Source organism: Epinephelus lanceolatus, chromosome 5 (genome assembly GCF_041903045.1).
Source record: "Epinephelus lanceolatus isolate andai-2023 chromosome 5, ASM4190304v1, whole genome shotgun sequence".
Lineage (NCBI taxonomy): Eukaryota > Metazoa > Chordata > Actinopteri > Perciformes > Serranidae > Epinephelus > Epinephelus lanceolatus.
The window spans coordinates 18,530,382-18,550,663 of NC_135738.1; the positions used below are offsets into that span (position 1 = coordinate 18,530,382).

General features: G+C 38.5%; 2 protein-coding genes across 3 annotated transcripts; one reads left to right on the forward strand and one right to left on the reverse strand.

Moving 5' to 3' along the window:
• Positions 1-2,233: 2,233 nt before the first annotated feature.
• On the forward strand, positions 2,234-14,337 carry nat10 (N-acetyltransferase 10). 2 transcript variants are annotated; one of them, XM_033635590.2, is made up of 29 exons: positions 2,234-2,357; positions 2,560-2,683; positions 2,794-2,885; positions 3,602-3,773; positions 3,913-4,035; positions 4,113-4,174; positions 4,268-4,382; positions 5,709-5,816; positions 6,011-6,144; positions 6,237-6,330; positions 6,421-6,519; positions 6,605-6,741; positions 6,954-7,078; positions 7,353-7,503; positions 7,695-7,791; positions 7,910-8,026; positions 10,249-10,350; positions 10,441-10,515; positions 10,606-10,722; positions 10,868-11,001; positions 11,085-11,133; positions 11,264-11,360; positions 11,749-11,856; positions 11,942-12,114; positions 12,212-12,331; positions 12,443-12,541; positions 13,194-13,267; positions 13,374-13,454; positions 13,542-14,337. In XM_033635590.2, the coding sequence occupies exons 2-29, from the start codon at positions 2,570-2,572 to the stop codon at positions 13,690-13,692; spliced, it is 3,120 nt and encodes a 1,039-aa protein (XP_033491481.1). In that variant the 5' UTR covers positions 2,234-2,357; positions 2,560-2,569; the 3' UTR covers positions 13,693-14,337. The 2 variants fall into 2 exon arrangements, with proteins under 2 accessions (XP_033491481.1, XP_033491483.1); XM_033635592.2 differs by having other exon boundaries at positions 2,563-2,683.
• On the reverse strand, positions 12,782-19,794 carry mapda (N6-Methyl-AMP deaminase). Its single transcript, XM_033635593.2, has 10 exons — positions 19,637-19,794; positions 19,382-19,512; positions 19,073-19,133; positions 18,901-18,988; positions 18,412-18,493; positions 17,556-17,682; positions 16,565-16,645; positions 16,340-16,478; positions 16,149-16,249; positions 12,782-14,299 (listed from the first exon to the last, which is right to left on the reverse strand). Exons 1-10 carry the CDS (start codon positions 19,679-19,681, stop codon positions 14,108-14,110), a joined length of 1,047 nt encoding a protein of 348 aa, XP_033491484.1. The 5' UTR covers positions 19,682-19,794; the 3' UTR covers positions 12,782-14,107.
• Between the last annotated feature and the right edge of the window lie 488 nt (positions 19,795-20,282).

Here is a 20,282-nt window from a genome sequence, read left to right on the forward strand (position 1 = left end):
CAATATTATGCCCAAAATAGTTTTTGAATTTAAGGCTTCCTCACTAAAATATAAAACAAAAAGCAGTTGTGTTGGTTTAAAGTGTAACTTGACCTCTATATGTTATTTCTTGTGCTGACAAATTCCCAATGAACTGCTTTGTAGAAATAAACAGTGAAATTAAACTTACATGTTGTCCTAAGGCAGACAGGTGTATGTATCTGAGGTTGGGGGCTTTTTTTCCCCGAGGTAATATTCACAGGCAGAATTCATACAATTCCTTCATGGTATCACCAGTCCCGAACCCCAAATAACTGAAACTGGATCTGTAAATTCATCATCAGACTCCTTATTAATGCGTAATAGAAATAAGACAATAGGCCATGATTGCCATTGATGCTGTTTTTTTTTTTTTTTTTTTAGAAGAATAGCCTAGATGTTCAAGTAGTTAAAGATTAATTTGAAGAAGTCAGGAAGACTGTAAAATGCCAATCACAGTCACAGCTTCACCAAACCATGGTTTAACACTTGCTTTCTTTAACCATCTAGTCAGTCCAAACCCAAAGATGTGACTTATTATCATTGCACCAAGAAAACCAGCAAAAATATTAATTTATGATAATTTCTAAGTTAATTTCAGCTCTTTTTAGACTTTCCTTAAAAATTATTTAAATGATTGACCAGTTATCAAGAACAGTAACTTTTTCGCAATCTTGTTTTAACAAATATAAATTTTAGAAAGCATTCATGATTTTTGTAAATTTAACATATTGTTACTCTGTTAAAATGATGTTCCAAGAGTGTTTTATGACTTGTTTTGGACTTCTAACTTAAAGTTTAGGACTTGGGACCTGACTTGGGATTTGTCCGCCTTGAAATGAGACTCAACTCTGGACTCGCTTGCTTTGACTAGGGACTTGTCTGTACTGAACTGGGACATGACTCTGGACTTGCCTGCTTTAACCCAGGGCTTGCCAGTCTTGAATTGGGACTTGACGCCAGACATACCTGCTTTGACTCTGGATTTTTTGGTCTTGATCTGGGACTTGACTCAGGACTTGCCTGCTTTGACTTGGGACTTGTCAGTCTTGACTTGGGACTTGACTCTGGACTTGCCTGCTTTGACTTGGAACTTGTCAGTCTTGACTTGGGACTTGTCAGTCTTGACTTGAGACTTGACTCAGGACTTGCCTGCTTTGACTTGGGACTTGTCAGTCTTGACTTGAGACTTGACTCAGGACTTGCCTGCTTTGACTTGGGACTTGCCTGCTTTGACTTGGGACTTGTCAGTCTTGACTTGGGACTTGACTCTGGACTTGCCTGCTTTGACTTGGGACTTGTCAGTCTTGACTTGGGACTTGACTCTGGACTTGCCTGCTTTGACTTGGGACTTGTCAGTCTTGACTTGGGACTTGTCAGTCTTGACATGAGACTTGACTCAGGACTTGCCTGCTTTGACTTGGGACTTGCCTGCTTTGACTTGGAACTTGTCAGTCTTGACTTGGGACTTGACTCTGGACTTGCCTGCTTTGACTTGGGACTTGCCTGCTTTGACTTGGAACTTGTCAGTCTTGACTTGGGACTTGACTCTGGACTTGCCTGCTTTGACTTGGAACTTGTCAGTCTTGACTTGGGACTTGTCAGTCTTGACTTGAGACTTGACTCAGGACTTGCCTGCTTTGACTTGGGACTTGTCAGTCTTGACTTGGGACTTGTCAGTCTTGACTTGAGACTTGACTCAGGACTTGTCTGCTTTGACTTGGGACTTGCCTGCTTTGACTTGGGACTTGTCAGTCTTGACTTGGGACTTGACTCTGGACTTGCCTGCTTTGACTTGGGACTTGTCAGTCTTGACTTGGGACTTGACTCAGGACTTGACTGCTTTGACTTGGGACTTGCCTGCTTTGACTTGGAACTTGCCAGTCTTGACTTGGGACTTGACTGGACTTGCCTGCTTTGACTTGGGACTTGTTGGTCTTGACTTGGCACTTGTGAGTCATAAATTGGGACTCAGCTCCAGACTTCCCTACTTTGACTCAGGACTTGTTAGTCTTGAATTGAGACTTGACCAAGACTTACTTGTGACTTGTAAAACAATGACTCGGTCCCTCCTTGGCGCCAACCACCAAAACGATTGTAGATTAACTCTACTCACTATTCGTCTCAGTGGTGGAGATTTCAGCCTTTCAGGCCAAGCTCAGGGCTGTTCTCTTCCGCAAACTGCGTCGCACAATTCTGACGTCACACCGAGGGTCCTCCATGAACGGATGTCTCCACGTGAGTGTATCAACAGCATGATGGCTGGCATGTAAATTCACCCCTCCACTTGTTAAAACTGCATGACGATTAAACAGAAAGAAGTTTGAGTGCAACAGAAGGTAAGTTAAAATGTTAAATGTTTAAAACGACGCCTTAATTCTGTGTTTCTTCATCGCGTTGTGGCAGAATTTAGTTTCCCTGCTGTTGTTAACTCTCATTTGTTTTGGCTGAAAGTTAGCTCCAGTCAGTCCTTCCTCTTGACTCAGTCTGACAGCACAGTTTGTGCCGCACTGTATCTCTGATATTTGCCTCCGCGTTCAGCAGTGAGACGATGGCGACAGTCCGTAAGAAGGTGGACAACCGGATCCGTGTTCAGATAGAGAATGGAGTCGCTCTGCAGCATCGCACCATGTTTGTGGTGGTGGGAGACCGTGGGAGAGATCAGGTAATATTTCACTTCCTGCTGTCTTAAGCAAATGTATCAGTATCAGTTTTATTTAATATAACTTTCTTTGCATTTGGCACTAAACCCGGTTAAATCTGCCTCTGATCCAGGTCGTCATTCTACATCACATGCTGTCTAAAGCTTCAGTCAGAGCTCGACCCTCTGTGCTGTGGTGCTACAAGAAGGACCTGGGATTCAGCAGGTGAGTGTAGTATGACAGAGAAGTGCTAATAGGTTAAGATCCTTGCTAACAATTTACCAAAAAGAATGCATATAATAAAGGTTGAAAAACAAACAAAAACAAAGATAGACCATAAAGTTGTAAGATGAAGCTAAAGCTTATTATTTCTACCCTTTTTTATGTAGCATATTCTCATAAGTAACTCATTCACAACTAGGTTTAGGTTATATGAAAATAACACAACAGAAACAAACACAATAAAACAGAGAGAAACAATACCAACATTCCACAATAGTTCATACACAATATTCATCAGTTTATGTTTGTTTACCACCTTATTTTATTTTACTTTATTTCATTTTATTATTATTATTATTATTATTATTATTAAAAATGTCAAAGTAAACCATTCCTCAAGTTAACTCCTTTAACAGATTTCTAACCAGTTAGTTTAGGGTGCTTAAGAAATTATTTAGATTATTGATTATATGATCAGAGGTGTGGTCTCGAGTCACATGACAAAATTAACTCCTTTGATAGATGTTTGTCTATTCTTTATGTTCGTCCTTACCCTTGTTTTCTTGAACATACCTATTCCCATAAGTTCATACTGGTGCTCTGTAATTTCAAACAGCCTCTGAATAAAGTTAGGAAGCAAATTATTTTTTGCCTTGTACATTATCTGTGAACAAGAAAAAGGAGAAAGGTGTTTGATTTGTCTAAAATATCTGAAACAGCAATCGTAAGAAGCGCATGAGACAGCTGCAGAAGAAGATAAAAACTGGGACGCTGAATCTGAATCAGGACGACCCGTTTGAGCTCTTCATCGCTGCAACCAACATCCGGTACTGTTACTACAACGAGACACACAAGATCCTGGGAAACACCTACGGCATGTGTGTCCTGCAGGTGAGTGTCTCCTCTTTGGCTGTAGATCAGTGGCTCCCAGGATATATAAAAAAACACACGTACACGATTGTGGGTCACAATCCAAAAAATGCTACGAACCACTGCTGTAGACTGAGATGTTTTATTTCCTGTCCCACAGGACTTTGAAGCTCTCACTCCCAACCTGTTAGCGAGGACAGTTGAGACGGTAGAAGGAGGTGGTATCGTTGTGATTCTGCTGAGGACGATGAACTCTCTCAAGCAGCTGTACACGATGACCATGGTAAGTCTATAACCTGTTCCATCTCCACACATCTGTGTTTGCTTGACTTGTGATCATTGTGACTCGTTTTCATCCAGGACGTGCACGCTCGATACCGGACTGAGGCTCATCAGGATGTGGTGGGAAGGTTCAATGAGAGGTGAGTGTTCCTCTGGCTTTCATGGTGTTTGGAGCATTTTTAGTCAGTGGAATCAAAGTTTAAATGTGTTTATTCATGTTTGTTCTGTTTTAGGTTCATTCTGTCGTTGGCATCCTGCAAAAACTGTGTTGTCATTGATGACCAACTCAACATCCTGCCAATGTCCAGCCACATGGCAAACATCAAGCCTGTTCCTCCAAAGACTCAGGTAGTTATATCAGAGTAGGTATGGGAACTGAAGTTTTTATTGATACCAATGCCATTGTAGATTCTTTATTGATTCCTGAACAGTTTTCTGTGTGGAAACAGACGGCCTACACAGGTTTAAGCCTCACCGCAACTGCTTTATTATCTGAGTCTGAACACTGTAGATGAAATGAGAGACTTTTTGTACAGCATTTAGGTTTTCTTAGTCAAAGAATAAACCTGCTAAGCCTGCCTGCGTGGAGCTGATTTTTTTTATAACAGGATAATTACTCTCAGCAAGGGACAGGCTGCTTAGTTGGGCAGCAGTGACACTCACGCGTGGAGTGTCCAACACATGGCATTCCTGGAATTTAAGTTCAGGTTGTGTAGAAAGACGTTAAAGCATACTGCTTGTGTTTACACCCTTAGTTGAATTTATAATTTTACAGACATTTCAAGCAGCACTGTTGTTGTCTTTCTTCATAAAATGAAGCCACGCTTTGGACTGTTTCTTTCTCTCCGCCATGACTCCTTGTTGCAAGTTTCCCAGCAGCGTAGACACATGAGTTTGACGTCATTGTTTTGCAGTGTGCACCTGTCAGAAAAATATGCAGCATCGATAAAAGAAACTGATAAGTTTGGAGACATTCAGTTCTTAAGGAGTGGGCAGTTTTGAACCAATTCTCAACTGGAGCCGGCTCTCTATTCCCATTCCGACAGGATAGAAACAATTGGTAGTTCAACTGAATTGTTGATCAATATAAGATTAATCTGCAATAACTTTGATAATTTATTATTTGTTTTTCTCCATAATTGAGTAAAAAATAGGAACATTTACTGTTTCCAGTGGCTTAGATAAGATGTTCTCTCTTTTACTTAATTTTAAAGGAAACATCATCAGGTTTTTGACTTTTGGAGTTGCCTTGGGTTCTGGGAAATTGCGGCAGGCATTTTTCAGTAATTCTTGCATTTTATAAATGAAACCATTATTTAAAAACATGACAGATTATTGATGAGAAAAAAAAATTGTTCTTATCATACAAACCATTTTGTGTTCAGGTCTTCTTTAAATGAGTTGTTACCACTTGGAGGAGCCGCAGGTCTCCCCTTGTCTCAAGCTCAAGGCAGCATCTTAAAACTTGCTTATTTTCTGTGGATTTTTCTTGATTTTATACACTTTGTGTCCTTGTTGTCATATGGCCCTTTTATGTCTGTTTTTTCTCTTTGTATTTCTCCCTTTTATGAAGCAATCGTGGCCACTGTTTTGAAAAATGCTACATCCGTAAAGTTTGCCTGCTTGTTGGCTACATCCTTCCTGATTTCTGACCAGTTTTCTCATCTCCATCAGGAGGACGGTTTGTCTCCACGAGAACAGGAGCTGAAGGATCTAAAGGAGTCCCTTCAGGACACTCAGCCTGTGGGCGTGTTGGTGGATTGCTGCAAGACCATGGACCAGGTCAGAACCTCCCTCCGAGGAGCCACTTTACACATTTACCAAGTATAGCTATTGATGAATGCACAGATAAGATTTAAAGCAGCACTTCAGCAGCAGGTTACAACAGTGTTTCAGAAAAATTACTCCTCAACAGATGCCCCTTTTTATATCAGTCATAATAATTGTAAGGTTTAAAGGTTTGTGTTTTGCTGTAGGCTAAAGGAGTGCTGAAGTTCATTGAGGCGATTTCAGAGAAGACTCTGAGGAGCACCGTGGCTCTGACTGCTGCCCGTGGTCGAGGCAAGTCTGCAGCGCTGGGTCTGGCCGTCGCTGGAGCCGTGGCATTTGGGTATGAATTAGTTTTATAACGTTATGCAAGTATACAAATTTGTCTTTTATCTGTTTTTTGTTTTGCTTATGATTGCCTGACATTCTTTACAGCTACTCCAACATCTTTGTAACCTCTCCGAGCCCGGACAACCTCCACACCATGTTTGAATTCATCTTCAAAGGCTTTGATTCTCTGCAGTATCAGGTAGGCCGCCTGAGGGTCTCTTCTGTATCAGTGACAGTGCATTCATTCTCTGATCAGACACCACTTCATAACCCCATTTTGCATTTGTAGGAGCATCTCGACTATGAAATCATCCAGTCTTTGAATCCAGACTTCAACAAAGCCGTGGTGCGGGTGAACATCTTCAAAGAGCACCGGCAGACAATTCAGGTAAATGAGACCAGACCACTCCACTCTTCTACTTCCTGTTATTTAACAGTGAGTGATCTGACTTCCCTGTTCATGTGACCAACAGTACATCCACCCAGGTGACGCAGTGAAGCTGGGCCAGGCTGAACTGCTGGTCATTGATGAGGCCGCAGCCATCCCTCTTCCTCTGGTGAAGAACCTGCTGGGGCCATACCTGGTGTTCATGGCCTCGACCATCAATGGGTCAGTGACAGGGCTGGATGATATTTACATAATCAAAAGTGCCATTACTTTTGTTCAGATAACATTACACACAAGGATAGAATGAGAAACTGGTTTGAATAATATGGATTTAATGACCACTAAAGCATAATAAATTGCTATCAATAAATTTCTGCATCATTTTAGCTGTAGCTAGCTGCATTTCTGACTGCTGTTCTCCTTCATCTCTGCAGGTATGAGGGCACTGGGCGCTCTCTTTCCCTCAAACTGATCCAGCAGTTGAGGCAGCAGAGCGCAGACAGTCAGCAGAGCATGTCAGCAGAGAACAGGACCACCAACACAGAGAGGCTAGCAGCAGGTAAATGTCTCTGTGTTTTACTTTGTTTGTGTGTTCAGTGTAACTGGGGCCCCCTCCTAGAGCCAAATTTGGGAGGGAAGCTTGCTGGCGAGGGTCAGTGGGCAGGCAAAGGTGGGACTTAGGCGTAGACTGGCTCTGAGGATGTGGAACATCAACTCTAGCGCTAGTGTGGAAGGTGGACTAGATGGCACTGGGTCTGGACTTACTCCTGTTCTGGAGGTGCCCAGTGACAGGAAGTGGATGGACTGATGTTTCTTTATGTCTTTGTTCACAGCTCGCTCTCTCCATGAGGTTTCTCTTCACGAGTCCATTCGATACGCTCCAGGAGACGCTGTGGAGAAGTGGCTGAATGACCTGCTCTGTCTGGACTGTCTGAACATACCCAGGCTCATCTCTGGCTGCCCACTGCCACAGACTTGTGACTTGTATCCTTAATGAACTTTAAACAACGTGAAGTTACCCCTGGTTATATACAGTGTGTCATGTATAAAGAAAAAACACTAAGTTAACAAACAAGTAATGGAAAAAATGAATCTAAGAAAGAAATAGAATTTTTGTACTCACAATACTTGAGCAAAACAAGCTGCAGTTACTTTTGTCCTCAACCCACACACAGATATTATGTGAACAGAGACACACTGTTCTGTTACCACAAAGCATCCGAGGCTTTCCTGCAGAGGTTGATGGCCCTCTACGTGGCATCGCACTACAAGGTGATGTAATAGTTTGTGTTCAAATGACTTGCTTTACTCAAAGAAAAAAATATTGTACACACAGTGTAGTGTCATGCTTTTGTTTATTTGCTGACTCAAATGTTTTCTTGGGATCCAGAATTCACCAAACGATCTGCAGATGTTGTCCGACGCACCGGCCCATCACCTCTTCTGCCTCCTGCCACCCGTTCCTCCCACACAGAACTCACTGCCTGAGGTCCTCGCCGTGGTGCAGGTAAGAAACCCCAGACCCCCTAAAGAAACTGTTTGTAATGGGTGTGCAGTGATGGAAAACCCATGTATTTGAAAGCAAACAGCTGTATTTAAGGTTTTCGCAAATCTGTCCCAGACAGTTCATATTTGACATTTTTATAAGTTGACATTTTTATGGCATACTATACTGTGATTTCATTTTGATGTTTTTTGTGCCTACCTTACTATGACTTTTTTTGCCAATTTCTATGATATACTATACAATGACTTTTTCTATGGCATACTATATTATGACTTTTTTTGCATTTTTATGACATACTCTACCATGACCTTTTTTTTTTGCTTTTGTATGACATACTATACTGTGACCTTTTTTTTTTTTGTTGCATTTTATGACATACTATACTATGAACTTTTTTGCATTTCATGACATACTATACTATGACCTTTTTTCCATTTTATGACATACTATACTATGACCTTTTTTTGCATTTTTATGACATACCATACTGTGACCTTTTTTCGCATTTTATGACATACTATACTATGGCCTTTTTTTTTGCATTTTATGACATACTATACTGTGACCTTTTTTGCATTTTTATGACATACTATACTGTGACCTTTTTTTGCATTTTATGACATACTATACTGTGACCTTTTTTGCATTTTTATGACATACTATACTGTGATCTTTTTTTTTTTGCATTTTATGACATACTATACTGTGACCTTTTTTGCATTTTTATGACATACTATACTGTGACCTTTTTTTTGCCTTTGTATGACATACTATACTATGACCTTTTTTGCATTTTATGATATACTATACTATGACCTTTTTTGCATTTTTATGACCATACTGTGACCTTTTTTGCATTTTATGACATACTATACTGTGACCCTTTTTTTGCATTTTTATGACATACCATACTATGACCTTTTTTTTGCATTTTATGACATACTATACTGTGACCTTTTTTGCATTTTTATGACATACTATACTGTGACCCTTTTTTTGCATTTTTATGACATACTTTACTGTGACCTTTTTGTTTTGCATTTTTATGACATACTATACCGTGACCTTTTTTTTGCATTTTATGACATACTCCACCATGAACTTTTGTTTTGCATTCTTATGACATACTATACTGTGACCTTTTTTTGCATATTTATGACATACTCTACCATGAACCTTTTTTTGCATTCTTATGACATACTACTGTGACCTTTTTTTGCATTTTATGACATACTATACTATGACCTTTTTTGCATCTTTATGACATACTATACTGTGACCTTTTTTTTTTGCATTTTATGACATACTATACTGTGACCTTTTTTGCATTTTTATGACATACTATACTGTGACCTTTTTTTTGCATTTTATGACATACTATACTATGACCTTTTTTGCATTTTATGACATACTATACTGTGACCTTTTTTTCATTTTTATGACATACTATACTGTGACCTTTTTTTTGCATTTTGTGACATACTACTGTGACCTTTTTTTGCATTTTTATGACATATTATACTGTGACCTTTTTTTTGCATTTTATGACATACTATACTGTGACCCTTTTTTGCATTTTTATGACATACTATACTGTGACCTTTTTTTTTTTGCTTTTGTATGACATACTATACTATGACCTTTTTTGCATTTTATGACATACTCTACCATGAACTTTTTTTTTGCATTTTTATGACATACTATACTGTGACCTTTTTTTTTTTTGCATTTTTATGACATACTATACTGTGACCCTTTTTTTTGCATTTTTATGACATACTATACTGTGACCTTTTTTTATTTTTTGCATTTTATGACATACTATACTATGACCTTTTTTTTTTGCATTTTTATGACATACTATATTATGACCTTTTTTGCATTTTATGACATACTATACTGTGACCTTTTTTTGCATTTTATGACATACTATACTGTGACCTTTTTTTGCATTTTATGACATACTATGACCTTTTTTTTGCATTTTTATGACATATTATACTGTGACCTTTTTTTTTGCATTTTTATGACATACTATACTGTGACCTTTTTTTTTTTGCATATTTATGACATACTCTACCATGAACTTTTTTCAGCCATTTCTGTTTGACTTTAAGCATCCAGAGACAACTTGGACCTGCCCTTTTTTTGCTTGGATCTATACAGTATTTAGTCATTTGTCAAGTTTATTGACTTGACTTATTGTATGTGTTTTTCTTTAGGTTTGTCTGGAAGGAGAAATATCTCGGCAGTCCATCCTGAACAGTCTGTCCAGAGGAAAGAAAGCCTCTGGCGACCTCATTCCCTGGACGGTGTCAGAACAGGTACATACTGGTGTCAAAGCTTTTGACAAAATCACTACAGCTCACATTTCCACAGTGCAGACATGAAATCCTCTGTTTATTTCTTTGTAGTTCCAAGACCCAGAATTTGGCAGCCTCTCAGGAGGCAGAGTGGTGCGAATAGCTGTCAATCCAGACTACCAAGGGGTAAGAGCTTGCTGAGGCCTCAGCATGTTTTTCCATTTTTTAATGAATCTGGGTGTACTGTATGTGACTGGTTTTCAATCTGTTCACCAGATGGGCTACGGCTCCAGAGCTCTCCAGCTGCTGCAGATGTACTATGAGGGCAAGTTTCCCACCATGGATGAGAGCACACACTCAAATCACAATGAGATCACCTCCGTCAGCAGTGAGGTAAGACAATTAAATGTATTCAGCGACAGACATCAAATACTTACATGAAGTGTAACCACAGAAAAAAACAAATTAGAGATAAGATTAGGCAGATGAAACACAAACTTCTGTGACAGTGGCCCTGTTGTTGTCTCTTGTTATCCAGGCAGTCAGTCTGCTGGAGGAGGTGGTCACTCCTCGGAAGGAGCTCCCTCCTCTGCTCCTGAAGCTGAGTGAGAGGAGAGCAGAGAGACTGGACTATCTAGGAGTTTCCTATGGCCTTACTACACAGCTCCTCAAGTGAGTTTCTATGAATAAAGTGAAGGGGAAGGGGGTTGTTATATTTTTGCAGATTTAGAAGAATTGTTTTTGCTCTCTGACAGGTTCTGGAAGAAAGCAGGGTATACTCCAGTCTACTTGAGACAAACCCCTGTAAGTAAAAAAAAAACAAACCCAAAACTTTTTTTGTGTGTGTTTCTGCACATTTTGCTATAATGCTTTAATTGCACATGCTATAATTGTTGCTGTGTGTGTGTTTGTGTGTGTGTTTGATTGTCTCCAGAATGACCTGACAGGAGAGCACTCTTGTGTGATGCTGAAGGAGCTGAACACAGATGATGCCCCAGAGCAGAGCCAGTGGCTATCTGCCTTCTGGAAAGGTGAACATTCATGACGTTTCCTGTGTTACCTCTGGGCCCAGTTGTTCAGACAAAATAAAACTTTGAAATTGGTCATATATACAAATGTTTATTTAAAATTTGCTTGTTTATTCTTTGAAGTGATGAAGTAGTTGACATAATTTATGACATAATATACTATAACTTTTTTTTTTTTTTGGCAAAATTTATGACATACTATACTGTGACTTTTTTTGGGCAAAATTTATGACATACTATACTATGACTTTTTTTTTTTTTTGAGCAAAATTTATGACATACTATACTATGACTTTTTGGGCAAAATTTATGACATACAATACTATGACTTTTTGGCATAATTTATTGGATTTGTTTGAATTTAAGTCTGAACATTTGTTGTTTTCCTCAGATTTCCGCCGGCGTTTTCTGTCGCTCCTTTCCTACCAATTCAGTCGCTTCCATCCGAGCCTGTCACTCAGTATCCTGCAGAACAAGAAGTCTAAGGAGGAGACGAGCAGTAAGGCTCCTCTACTGACTAACAACTTCTCAGATTCCCCCTGCGTCTCACTGACCTGACCTGACTTGTCTTTGACTTTTCACAGTTCTCACTAGCTCCGAGCTGGCATCCCAATTCAGCCCTTACGACCTCAAACGTCTGGAGCTGTACTCGAGGAGCATGGTGGATTACCACCTCATCATGGACTTGATCCCAACTGTGGCTCGCATGTTTTTCCTCAAGCAACTCGGTGACGTCTCTCTCTCAGCTGCACAGTGTGTGAGTTTCCCTGCTGGTTATGGTCTCAGTTGTTTGTTTGTCGTGAAGTATTAGTTTTATTGTGATACTTGTTGATGTTGTTTGTGGTCTTTCCTAGGCGTTACTGCTGGGTATAGGCTTACAGCACAAGTCAGTGGAACAGCTGGAAAAGGAAATTGAACTGCCAAGCTCGCAGCTCATGGGCCTCTTCAACCGTCTGATCCGGAAATTAGTACAAGTACGTTCACACTTTAAGTCACTGAAAAACATGATGTAGAAATGATGCCATAAAAGCTGCTTCTAAAACTGTTGCAGCTACATTAATGCTTTGATGTGTTAACTATTACAGGTCTTCACCAGCATCCAAGAAAAAGCTATTGAGGCACAGATGGTGACAGCTAAAGACGTCTCCATGGAGCCAACTGTCAGAAGCCTAAATGATGATCTGGTACGTATCAGACAATTTATTGTATAAGTCATTTATCAAGCAAACATGCAAAACATTTGCTGGTTTGAGCTTCTCATGAGGGAATGTGTTGCATTACTTATTTTTTATATACAAGTAAATGAAGCATTTGGAGCGGTTTGTCAGGAAAAATATGACTTTGAAGATGTGACCTTGGTCCCAGGCAAATTAGAATGGGCATTTCTTTAGACCTAACAGTTAACTGTAAAAATAATCAACACATTTAAGTTGAAAAGACATATGATATTTTATTTAAAGATCTTTCAAATAATTGCAAAATTAGTTCTGACCCATAAAGTAGGCTGTTATTGATACCCTAACAACTTGCAGATTAATTTCATGACACAGAATGTGAAGTTCTTTATGCTGTAATTTGAGCCTTCATTTATCTGAGATCACACCCAGTGGCAGACAGAATTGCATCATGAAAACAAGGCTTATAGGAAACTTATCTAAACGCTGATGGTGTCTTTATTCTATAGCCATAACATTGTGCAATCAGTATTTACTTCATAATAAATTAAAGCAAAAAAAGACACTTTCTACTCCAATGATGAAATGTTAGCAGCATCCATTTACCTTATGATGTGTTTGCTTGAGACAAAATGTTGATAAATGAATCTGTTACTAACAGAATGAAGCAGCTAAGGAGTTTGAGGAGAGACACAAGCAGGATGTGGAGAAAGTGAAAGACATGGACATGGAAGAGTGAGTATGAGGTCGCCTTGGTCATTATTTGTGTGTGGCATTTTGAATAGAAACATGTACAGGGCAATATTTACTGTAGTTGTAATGATTTCCTTTGTATTTACAGATACAGGATCCGTGGAGATGATGAGGAATGGGACCAGGTGTTGAAGAAAGCAGGGAACACATCTATCGTCAGCATCAAGAGGTGCGGTGACATTCAGAATCTTTGACAAAAGTATGGTTGTTTGGTCGTTGTAAAAATATGTTTGTAACAATGTTCTACTCCCAACAGTGACAAGAAGAGGAAGTTGGATGGCGGAAACGCCAAAGAAAGCAATGGGGCTCCCGGGCATGGGAAACTAAAAAAGAAGGAAATGCAACACGGCAAATTCAAGAAGAACAAGAACAAGGATAAGCATGGCAAATTTGGAAAGAGGGCGTGACTGTAAACAGAGCTGCATTGATAAGACTGTGTGTGTGGACACAAAGCAGCATCAACATCATCTGCAATCTGCAATTTTGAGCTTTGGATGGACTTGCAGACAATTAAGAGCACCCTAAAGACTGGATATCCATTAAGATTTTTTTTTTATCTTTAGCATTTGTCATACCAAGATTGTTGCTTTGAATTATGATGTTTGCAACTCCGCAAAGACTGTTCATCAAAAGAAAATAACACACATGCTAGATAGGCATCCTGTACCATTAGTTTTTTTATTTTAAACATGTTCACAGTGCTTTTAGTATTCCCTTTGAGGTAATGTCATGAGTTCTACAAAGACTTGTTAAAAAGTTAATGGAAAAGTTTCCAAACTGAAAATTGAGGTATATGATCGGCTGTAGGTTCCACTGAACAGGTCACAAGAACACCTGAGGCTGTACATCAGTCCACTTCTGTTTGAGCTGCTGTTTTACAGTGTCAGGTGCAAAGATACAGTCTATAGCCTGCTGGGACAGTTTCCATACGGCTTCATGACTGAGACCAAACGTTGAGGCTGCCAGCTGATATTCCTGAGACAAGTCTGTACTGAAGACACCCTTATCATCAGTCTGTAATGTGACAAAGAATAAAAATTATTGATGGTGAACTTCGATTTCTTACCACTAAAGCTACAGTTGGTAACTTTAATGAAAAAGATTTTGTCCTATTTGTTGACATTTGTTGTTGTCACTACATTCACAGTATTACATAAGACAGTCTGTGAAAAAAAAAAAGTTATCCTGCTACTAATGACATTTGCTAGAATTTGCAATGGTCATACTATAGTATGTCAAACATGCAAAAAAAAAAAAAAGATGACATAGTATGTCATAAAAATGCAAAAAAGGTCACAGTATAGTAGTTTGTCAAATAGTCATAGTGTGGTATGTCATAAAAATGTCATAGTATAGTATGTCATGGAAAGTCGTGCTATAGTATGTCATAATGCAAAAAAAAAGGTCATGGGATAGTATGTCATAAAAATGCAAAAAAGATCATAATATAATATGTTATAAACTAGTCATAGTATAGTATGATGTAAAAATGCAAATAAAGGACACAGTATAGTACATCCAAAAAACACAAAAAAGATCATAGTATAGTATGTCTTAAAATGCAAAAAAGGTCATAGTATAGTATGTCAAAAAAAAACAAAGGTCATATTATAGTATGTTGTAAAATAGTCATGGCATAGTATGTCATAAAAATGCAAAAAACATAGTATAATATGTCAAAAATGAAAAAGGTCATAGTATAGTATGTCATAAAAATGAAAAAGGTCATAGTAGTATGTCATAAAAATGCAAAAAATGTCATAGTATAGTATGTCATAAAAATGAAAAAGGTCATAGTATAGTATGTCATAAAAATGAAAAAAAAACAGTATAGTATGTCATAAAAATGAAAAAGGTCATAGTAGTATGTCATAAAAATGCAAAAAACATCATAGTATAGTATGTCATAAAAATGAAAAAAGGTCATAGTATAGTATGTCATAAAATAGTCTTAGTATAGTATGCCATATAAATGCAAAAAAGGCCATAATATAGCATGTCATGAAAATGCAAAAAGGTCAAATTATAGTACGTCATAAAAATGCTAAAAATGTCATAGTATAGTATGTCATAAAATGCAAAAAAAGGTCTTAGTCTGAAATAGTCATAGTATAGTATATAATAAAAATGCCAAAAAAAAGTCATACTATAGTATGTCATGAAAATGAAAAAGGTCATAGTATAGTATGTCATAAAAATGCAAAAAGGTCAAATTATAGTACGTCATAAAAATGCAAGAAATGTCATAGTATTGTATGTCATAAAAATGCCAAAAAAAAAGGTCATAGTATAGTACGTCTGAAATAGTCATGGCATAGTATGTCATAAAAATGCAAAAAATATCATAGTATAGTATGTCATAACATAGTCATAGTATGATGTAAAAATGCAAAATAGATCATAGTATAGTATGTCCAAAGAAATCAGAAAAAGGTCACAGTATAGTATGTCATAAAAATGCAAAAATCACCATAGTATAGTATGTCATTAAAACGAAAAAGGTCATAGTATAGTATGTCATAAAATAGTCATAGTATAGTATGTCATATAAATGCAAAAAAAGGCCATAATATAGTATGTCATAAAAATGAAAAAAAAAGGTCATAGTATAGTATGCTATAAAATAGTCTTAGTATAGTATGTCATATAAATGCAAAAAAAGTCATAATATAGTATGTCATGAAAATGCAAAAAGGTCAAATTATAGTACGTCATGAAAATGCAAAAAAGGTCATAGTATAGTATTACATGAAAATGCAAAAAAGCCATTATCAAATTTTATTTTTAAAAAGTTTAACAGGCATTTAAAAAAAAGAAAAGAAAAAGCTTCCCTGTCAGTAAGGTGCAAAGAGAGGGAACTTACACAAATCACACTTGGATGTCCCATCTGGTACCAGTACTTGAAATGATGTGCAGAGTAACACGGCACAGTTTGTCCTTTCACATTTGATGTCAGGCAAAGCTCTACAAGAAAAAGAAAGTTGAGTTAAATCAAAAACCGAGTTAACTTCCTGTGCACTCCACAGACAACTAATCATTTCATCTCACACTTACCTAGCGGTATGTTGTTCTTCACCACTTTGTCAACAAGACTTTGAGATCCACCCATTTCAGGATGCAAGAAGGTGCCGTGACCAATTCTGTCTGGAGGAAGATTCAACAGCAAGTCTGACTCCTCCAGCTGTGATGGTACCTGCAACAGTCGTTATTGTCATGTCAGAGCACTCACAGATAATGTGACTTCAATTAATCAACAGCATTAAAATATTAAGGTCATACTTCTGAGAGATGCAGTGACAACTTCAGTCCACAGTTCTTAGCCCTCTGCAGAGCAGGAAGTAGGTCTCTGCCATGGCCAACCTTAAAATTAAGATAAGTACATTAACAAGAAGTATTGTGACAAAATCCTGCAGCAATCCTCCCCCTGGTGGAAAAACAAACACTTAATTTTAGTCTGACTAAATATTTTATCTATACAATTTTGATATGATTTGGTGAAGTTTGGAAGCATCAAGTTATTATGGGATTATGTTTATATGAGTATATACATTGTTTTTCAGGAAACTCATGCACAGCATAACTTCAATGTACAGGAAAACTGATAGTACATTGTGCTTCAAAGTACCAGCAGGGTTACCACACATTTCCATGGACAAAATTTCAAATGTTAATTATCCTATGAAAACTAAACAGAAACATTTTCCAATCTCTTATACTTGGTTATGTTTGCTACAATATGTGGAAGCTTACCCATGGAAGAGAACTGCAACAATTAATTTCATTACACATAAAAAAATTCCATGAGTTTTCAAAAATTTTCAGTGATTTTAACCAATTCCATGACTTTTCCAGGCATGGAAAATGAGACTGAAATTCAATGACTATTCCAGGTTTCCATGATCATGGGAAATCTGTACAAATATCAAAAGTAAACATGCTCATTTTGAATATGCCATGACCTGTAAGAGGTACTTTAATGTTACAGCTTGTCTAACAGGTACCTAACTGGTTTAATAGAAGCAAAACATCATTTTTATTTTGGTTTGTTTAAGAAATAAAAATATACAAATCCTGCTGACACCAGGGTCTAAGTCATCATAATTTAAGTAACAGTTATTCAAATATTTTCTTGATACACAAAAAAAGCAATTGAGCTCAAACCATACTGGGATAATTCACAGCTGTTACCAGAAAACGCTGTTACCAAGTGGGGGGTGTTTAAACTCTGGTGATGCATTATGTTTAGAGTAAAAGTGTAATTTCAACTGACCGTTGGATCTCCACTGAGGTCTAGTCCCACCACCAAACCATTAGAGGACAGCATGAAGTCCTCAGCAAGTTTAACCGTCTCCATGGCAACTTCAGTCCCATTTCTGCGGTCAATCGCCACCAGAAACCTTCAGGACAAATGGGCACACTGAGAACCATGCACCACTGTGGCCAGCACTCACGTTACTGAATCATCATACACCGTTCAAAAGAATTAAGGGAACATTTATTGGTCACAGTGTAACACCAAGTCAGTTAAACTTCAGGGATATCATTGTGGTCATTTAGGAAGCACAAGTGATTGTGAATCAATTTCACCTGCTTTGGTGCAAATGATTTTGGCAAATGGTTTTGCATGTGGTGGCCACAGACAGTTGCTCTCTCCTTATCCTTCCTGACTGATTCTTCTTCAGTTTTGTGTTCTGCTGGTGTCCTTGTCACTACTGGTAGCATGAGGCAGTGCCTGCAGCCTAATCAGGTTGCACAGGTTGTCCAGCTCCTCCAGGATGGCACATCCATACCTGTGGTCACAAGAAGGTTTGCTGTGTGTCCCAGCACAGTCTCAAGAGCATGGAAGAGATACCATGAGACCTGCCATTACACCAGAAGAGCTGGAGAGGGCTGTAGAAGGGCATTAGTCCTGCAACAGGACTGGTATCTGCCCCTCTGTGTGAGGAGGAACAAGAGGAGCACTGCCAGAGCCCTACAAAATGACCTCCAGTAGGCCACTGCTCTGCATGTTTTCTGACCAAACTGTCAGAAGATTGTGGCTAGAGCCTGTCCAACACAGCCACATCTCACACACCCGAGACACATTTCTGGACTTGTTGCACGCTGAAATAACAGTGTCTGCTTACCTGACGTCGATATCCACATCCTCTTTTTTACACTGCTGGATGGCTTTGATGACAGTTTCAACATATCTCTTTTTTGTCAATCCTATAGGAAAAAGATAATAAACGTGTTAGCCAATCCTAACATTTGTTATGCATGCCTACAGCAGTAGCAGCACTGGAGTCATGGGGGAATTGTTTTCTTCCCCGTTTAGTTCACAGCATGAATTAGATTGTTGGGCTTTATTATTTTAGTTTGGGTTGGAGATTACAAGTAGATCAGTTGTTTCTTTCGGCTGGGATCTCCAACCCCTTTTTGTTCCCTCCTTTGAGTTGTAAGTATTGTTCAATTTTGTGAATAAAAAAACTTTGTTGCCTTTTTCCCCCTGCAAACTGCATCTTGCGTCCATTCATATGTTCCACTCTCTAGTTGAGCATTTGCCTGTTCAGAGAGGCCATAACAACATTAAATCACTCCATGAAAATTATCAGCCTTCATGTTGACATCCCTACCTGTGTTCTTCTCCTCCCTCGGTGTACTCCTCAGCTCTAAATATTTGACACCATCAGCTGCAAACTCCTTTATAACATCAGTGGCCACCTGGGAGGAAAGAAAAGAAACACCTGTTACTGGTATTCTAGGCAAAAACTTTGATTTAATCTCTGACAAACAGCCAATGCTCACCATCAGGATGTCCTCCTCTGTGTCCACCAGCTGATGGATGACTTTAAAGACCTGAAAACACCTGCGGACATGCGCAGTGTGTTACTCTTCCTATTGTCAGCTCACCTTTGTCTGCCTGAATACAACTAATTCCCCACTGAACACAAATAAACAACATATATCATCAGCTGCTTTGTTTCTACATTACTTTTGGTTAAAGGATTAATTGTCTTAATGAAATGAGGACAGATTTGTAAGCTACAAAGCTCTAGCTGATGATGAATTGGTCGCTGGGACTCATATTAAACTCTGAATTAAATATATACGCACTCATCCAGAGTCCTCCGCTGGCCTTTGCCGATAGCAGTCATTCCGTGTTCAATATTGAGATGTGGTTTCCTGTTGATGAGTTTCTCGATGGTCTGGACGCTGACGGAGCCGTTGAGATGAGCATGAAGCTCCTGAGGACAGTTAAAACGCTGACGTTAGCATGTAGCTAGCTATCAACTAGCTCACATTTACCGTCTTTAAACTCCTCTGAGTCATTTTCTCTTCTAAATATTAAATAAAACATTTGTAACTTACCACTTTTGGCAGCTGCCGATAAAACACATCAGCCTCATTTTCCATCACAAAGATAAAACAAAGCTTGGGTTAATCCGTGAGCTCTGAATTGTCCTCCGTCTGTCACAACAAGCAGGATCTGTTTTCAGTCGACATTTCAAGGAAGCACCATCGAGTGCAACACGGAAATAAGTCCCCATATTGTTGTGGATACTCCTTGTCAAGGTTCCGCTACTTCACATGAAATAAAAGCGTTGTTTACCTGTAAATTACAAGACTCTCCCCTTCCTTCAAAGATATTTTTTCCTCAATATGACAAAGACAGTGACTATTGTTATTTTAAATCTTAATTTAAAGGGAAACTACACCCATTTTCAAAATTCATACATACCATTTTAAGATAGTCCGGAAATATAGGTAGATATTAACAAGTCTTTCCCAAATCCAGATCTATAGAGCTAGATCCCAAATCTGTGATGTCATAAGGCATAAAGTCTGGAGCTACTCATTAGATCCAAAAACAGTGTTTCCCAACTGGTGGGTCACAGGCCTATTCTGAATGGACCACAACTGACTTACAAACATGTCACAGCTGTGAAAAAAAAAAAAAACACCCTTACTTTATTTTTAAGAACAGTGAATTTCCAGCACAGAGTTTTTATTTTAA

Coding starts and splice junctions, on each gene's coding strand:
- nat10 (XM_033635590.2), top strand. CDS start 2,570: ATGGCGACAGTCCGTAAGAAGGTGGACAACCGGATCCGTGTTCAGATA. Junction 7,792..7,909: donor ACGTGGCATCGCACTACAAG/GTGATGTAATAG, acceptor CTTGGGATCCAG/AATTCACCAAACGATCTGCA. Junction 12,542..13,193: donor GAAGCCTAAATGATGATCTG/GTACGTATCAGA, acceptor TGTTACTAACAG/AATGAAGCAGCTAAGGAGTT.
- mapda (XM_033635593.2), bottom strand. CDS start 19,681: ATGGAAAATGAGGCTGATGTGTTTTATCGGCAGCTGCCAAAAGTG. Junction 19,513..19,636: donor ATCGGCAGCTGCCAAAAGTG/GTAAGTTACAAA, acceptor AACTGTCCTCAG/GAGCTTCATGCTCATCTCAA. Junction 16,479..16,564: donor TGTCACTGCATCTCTCAGAA/GTATGACCTTAA, acceptor CGACTGTTGCAG/GTACCATCACAGCTGGAGGA.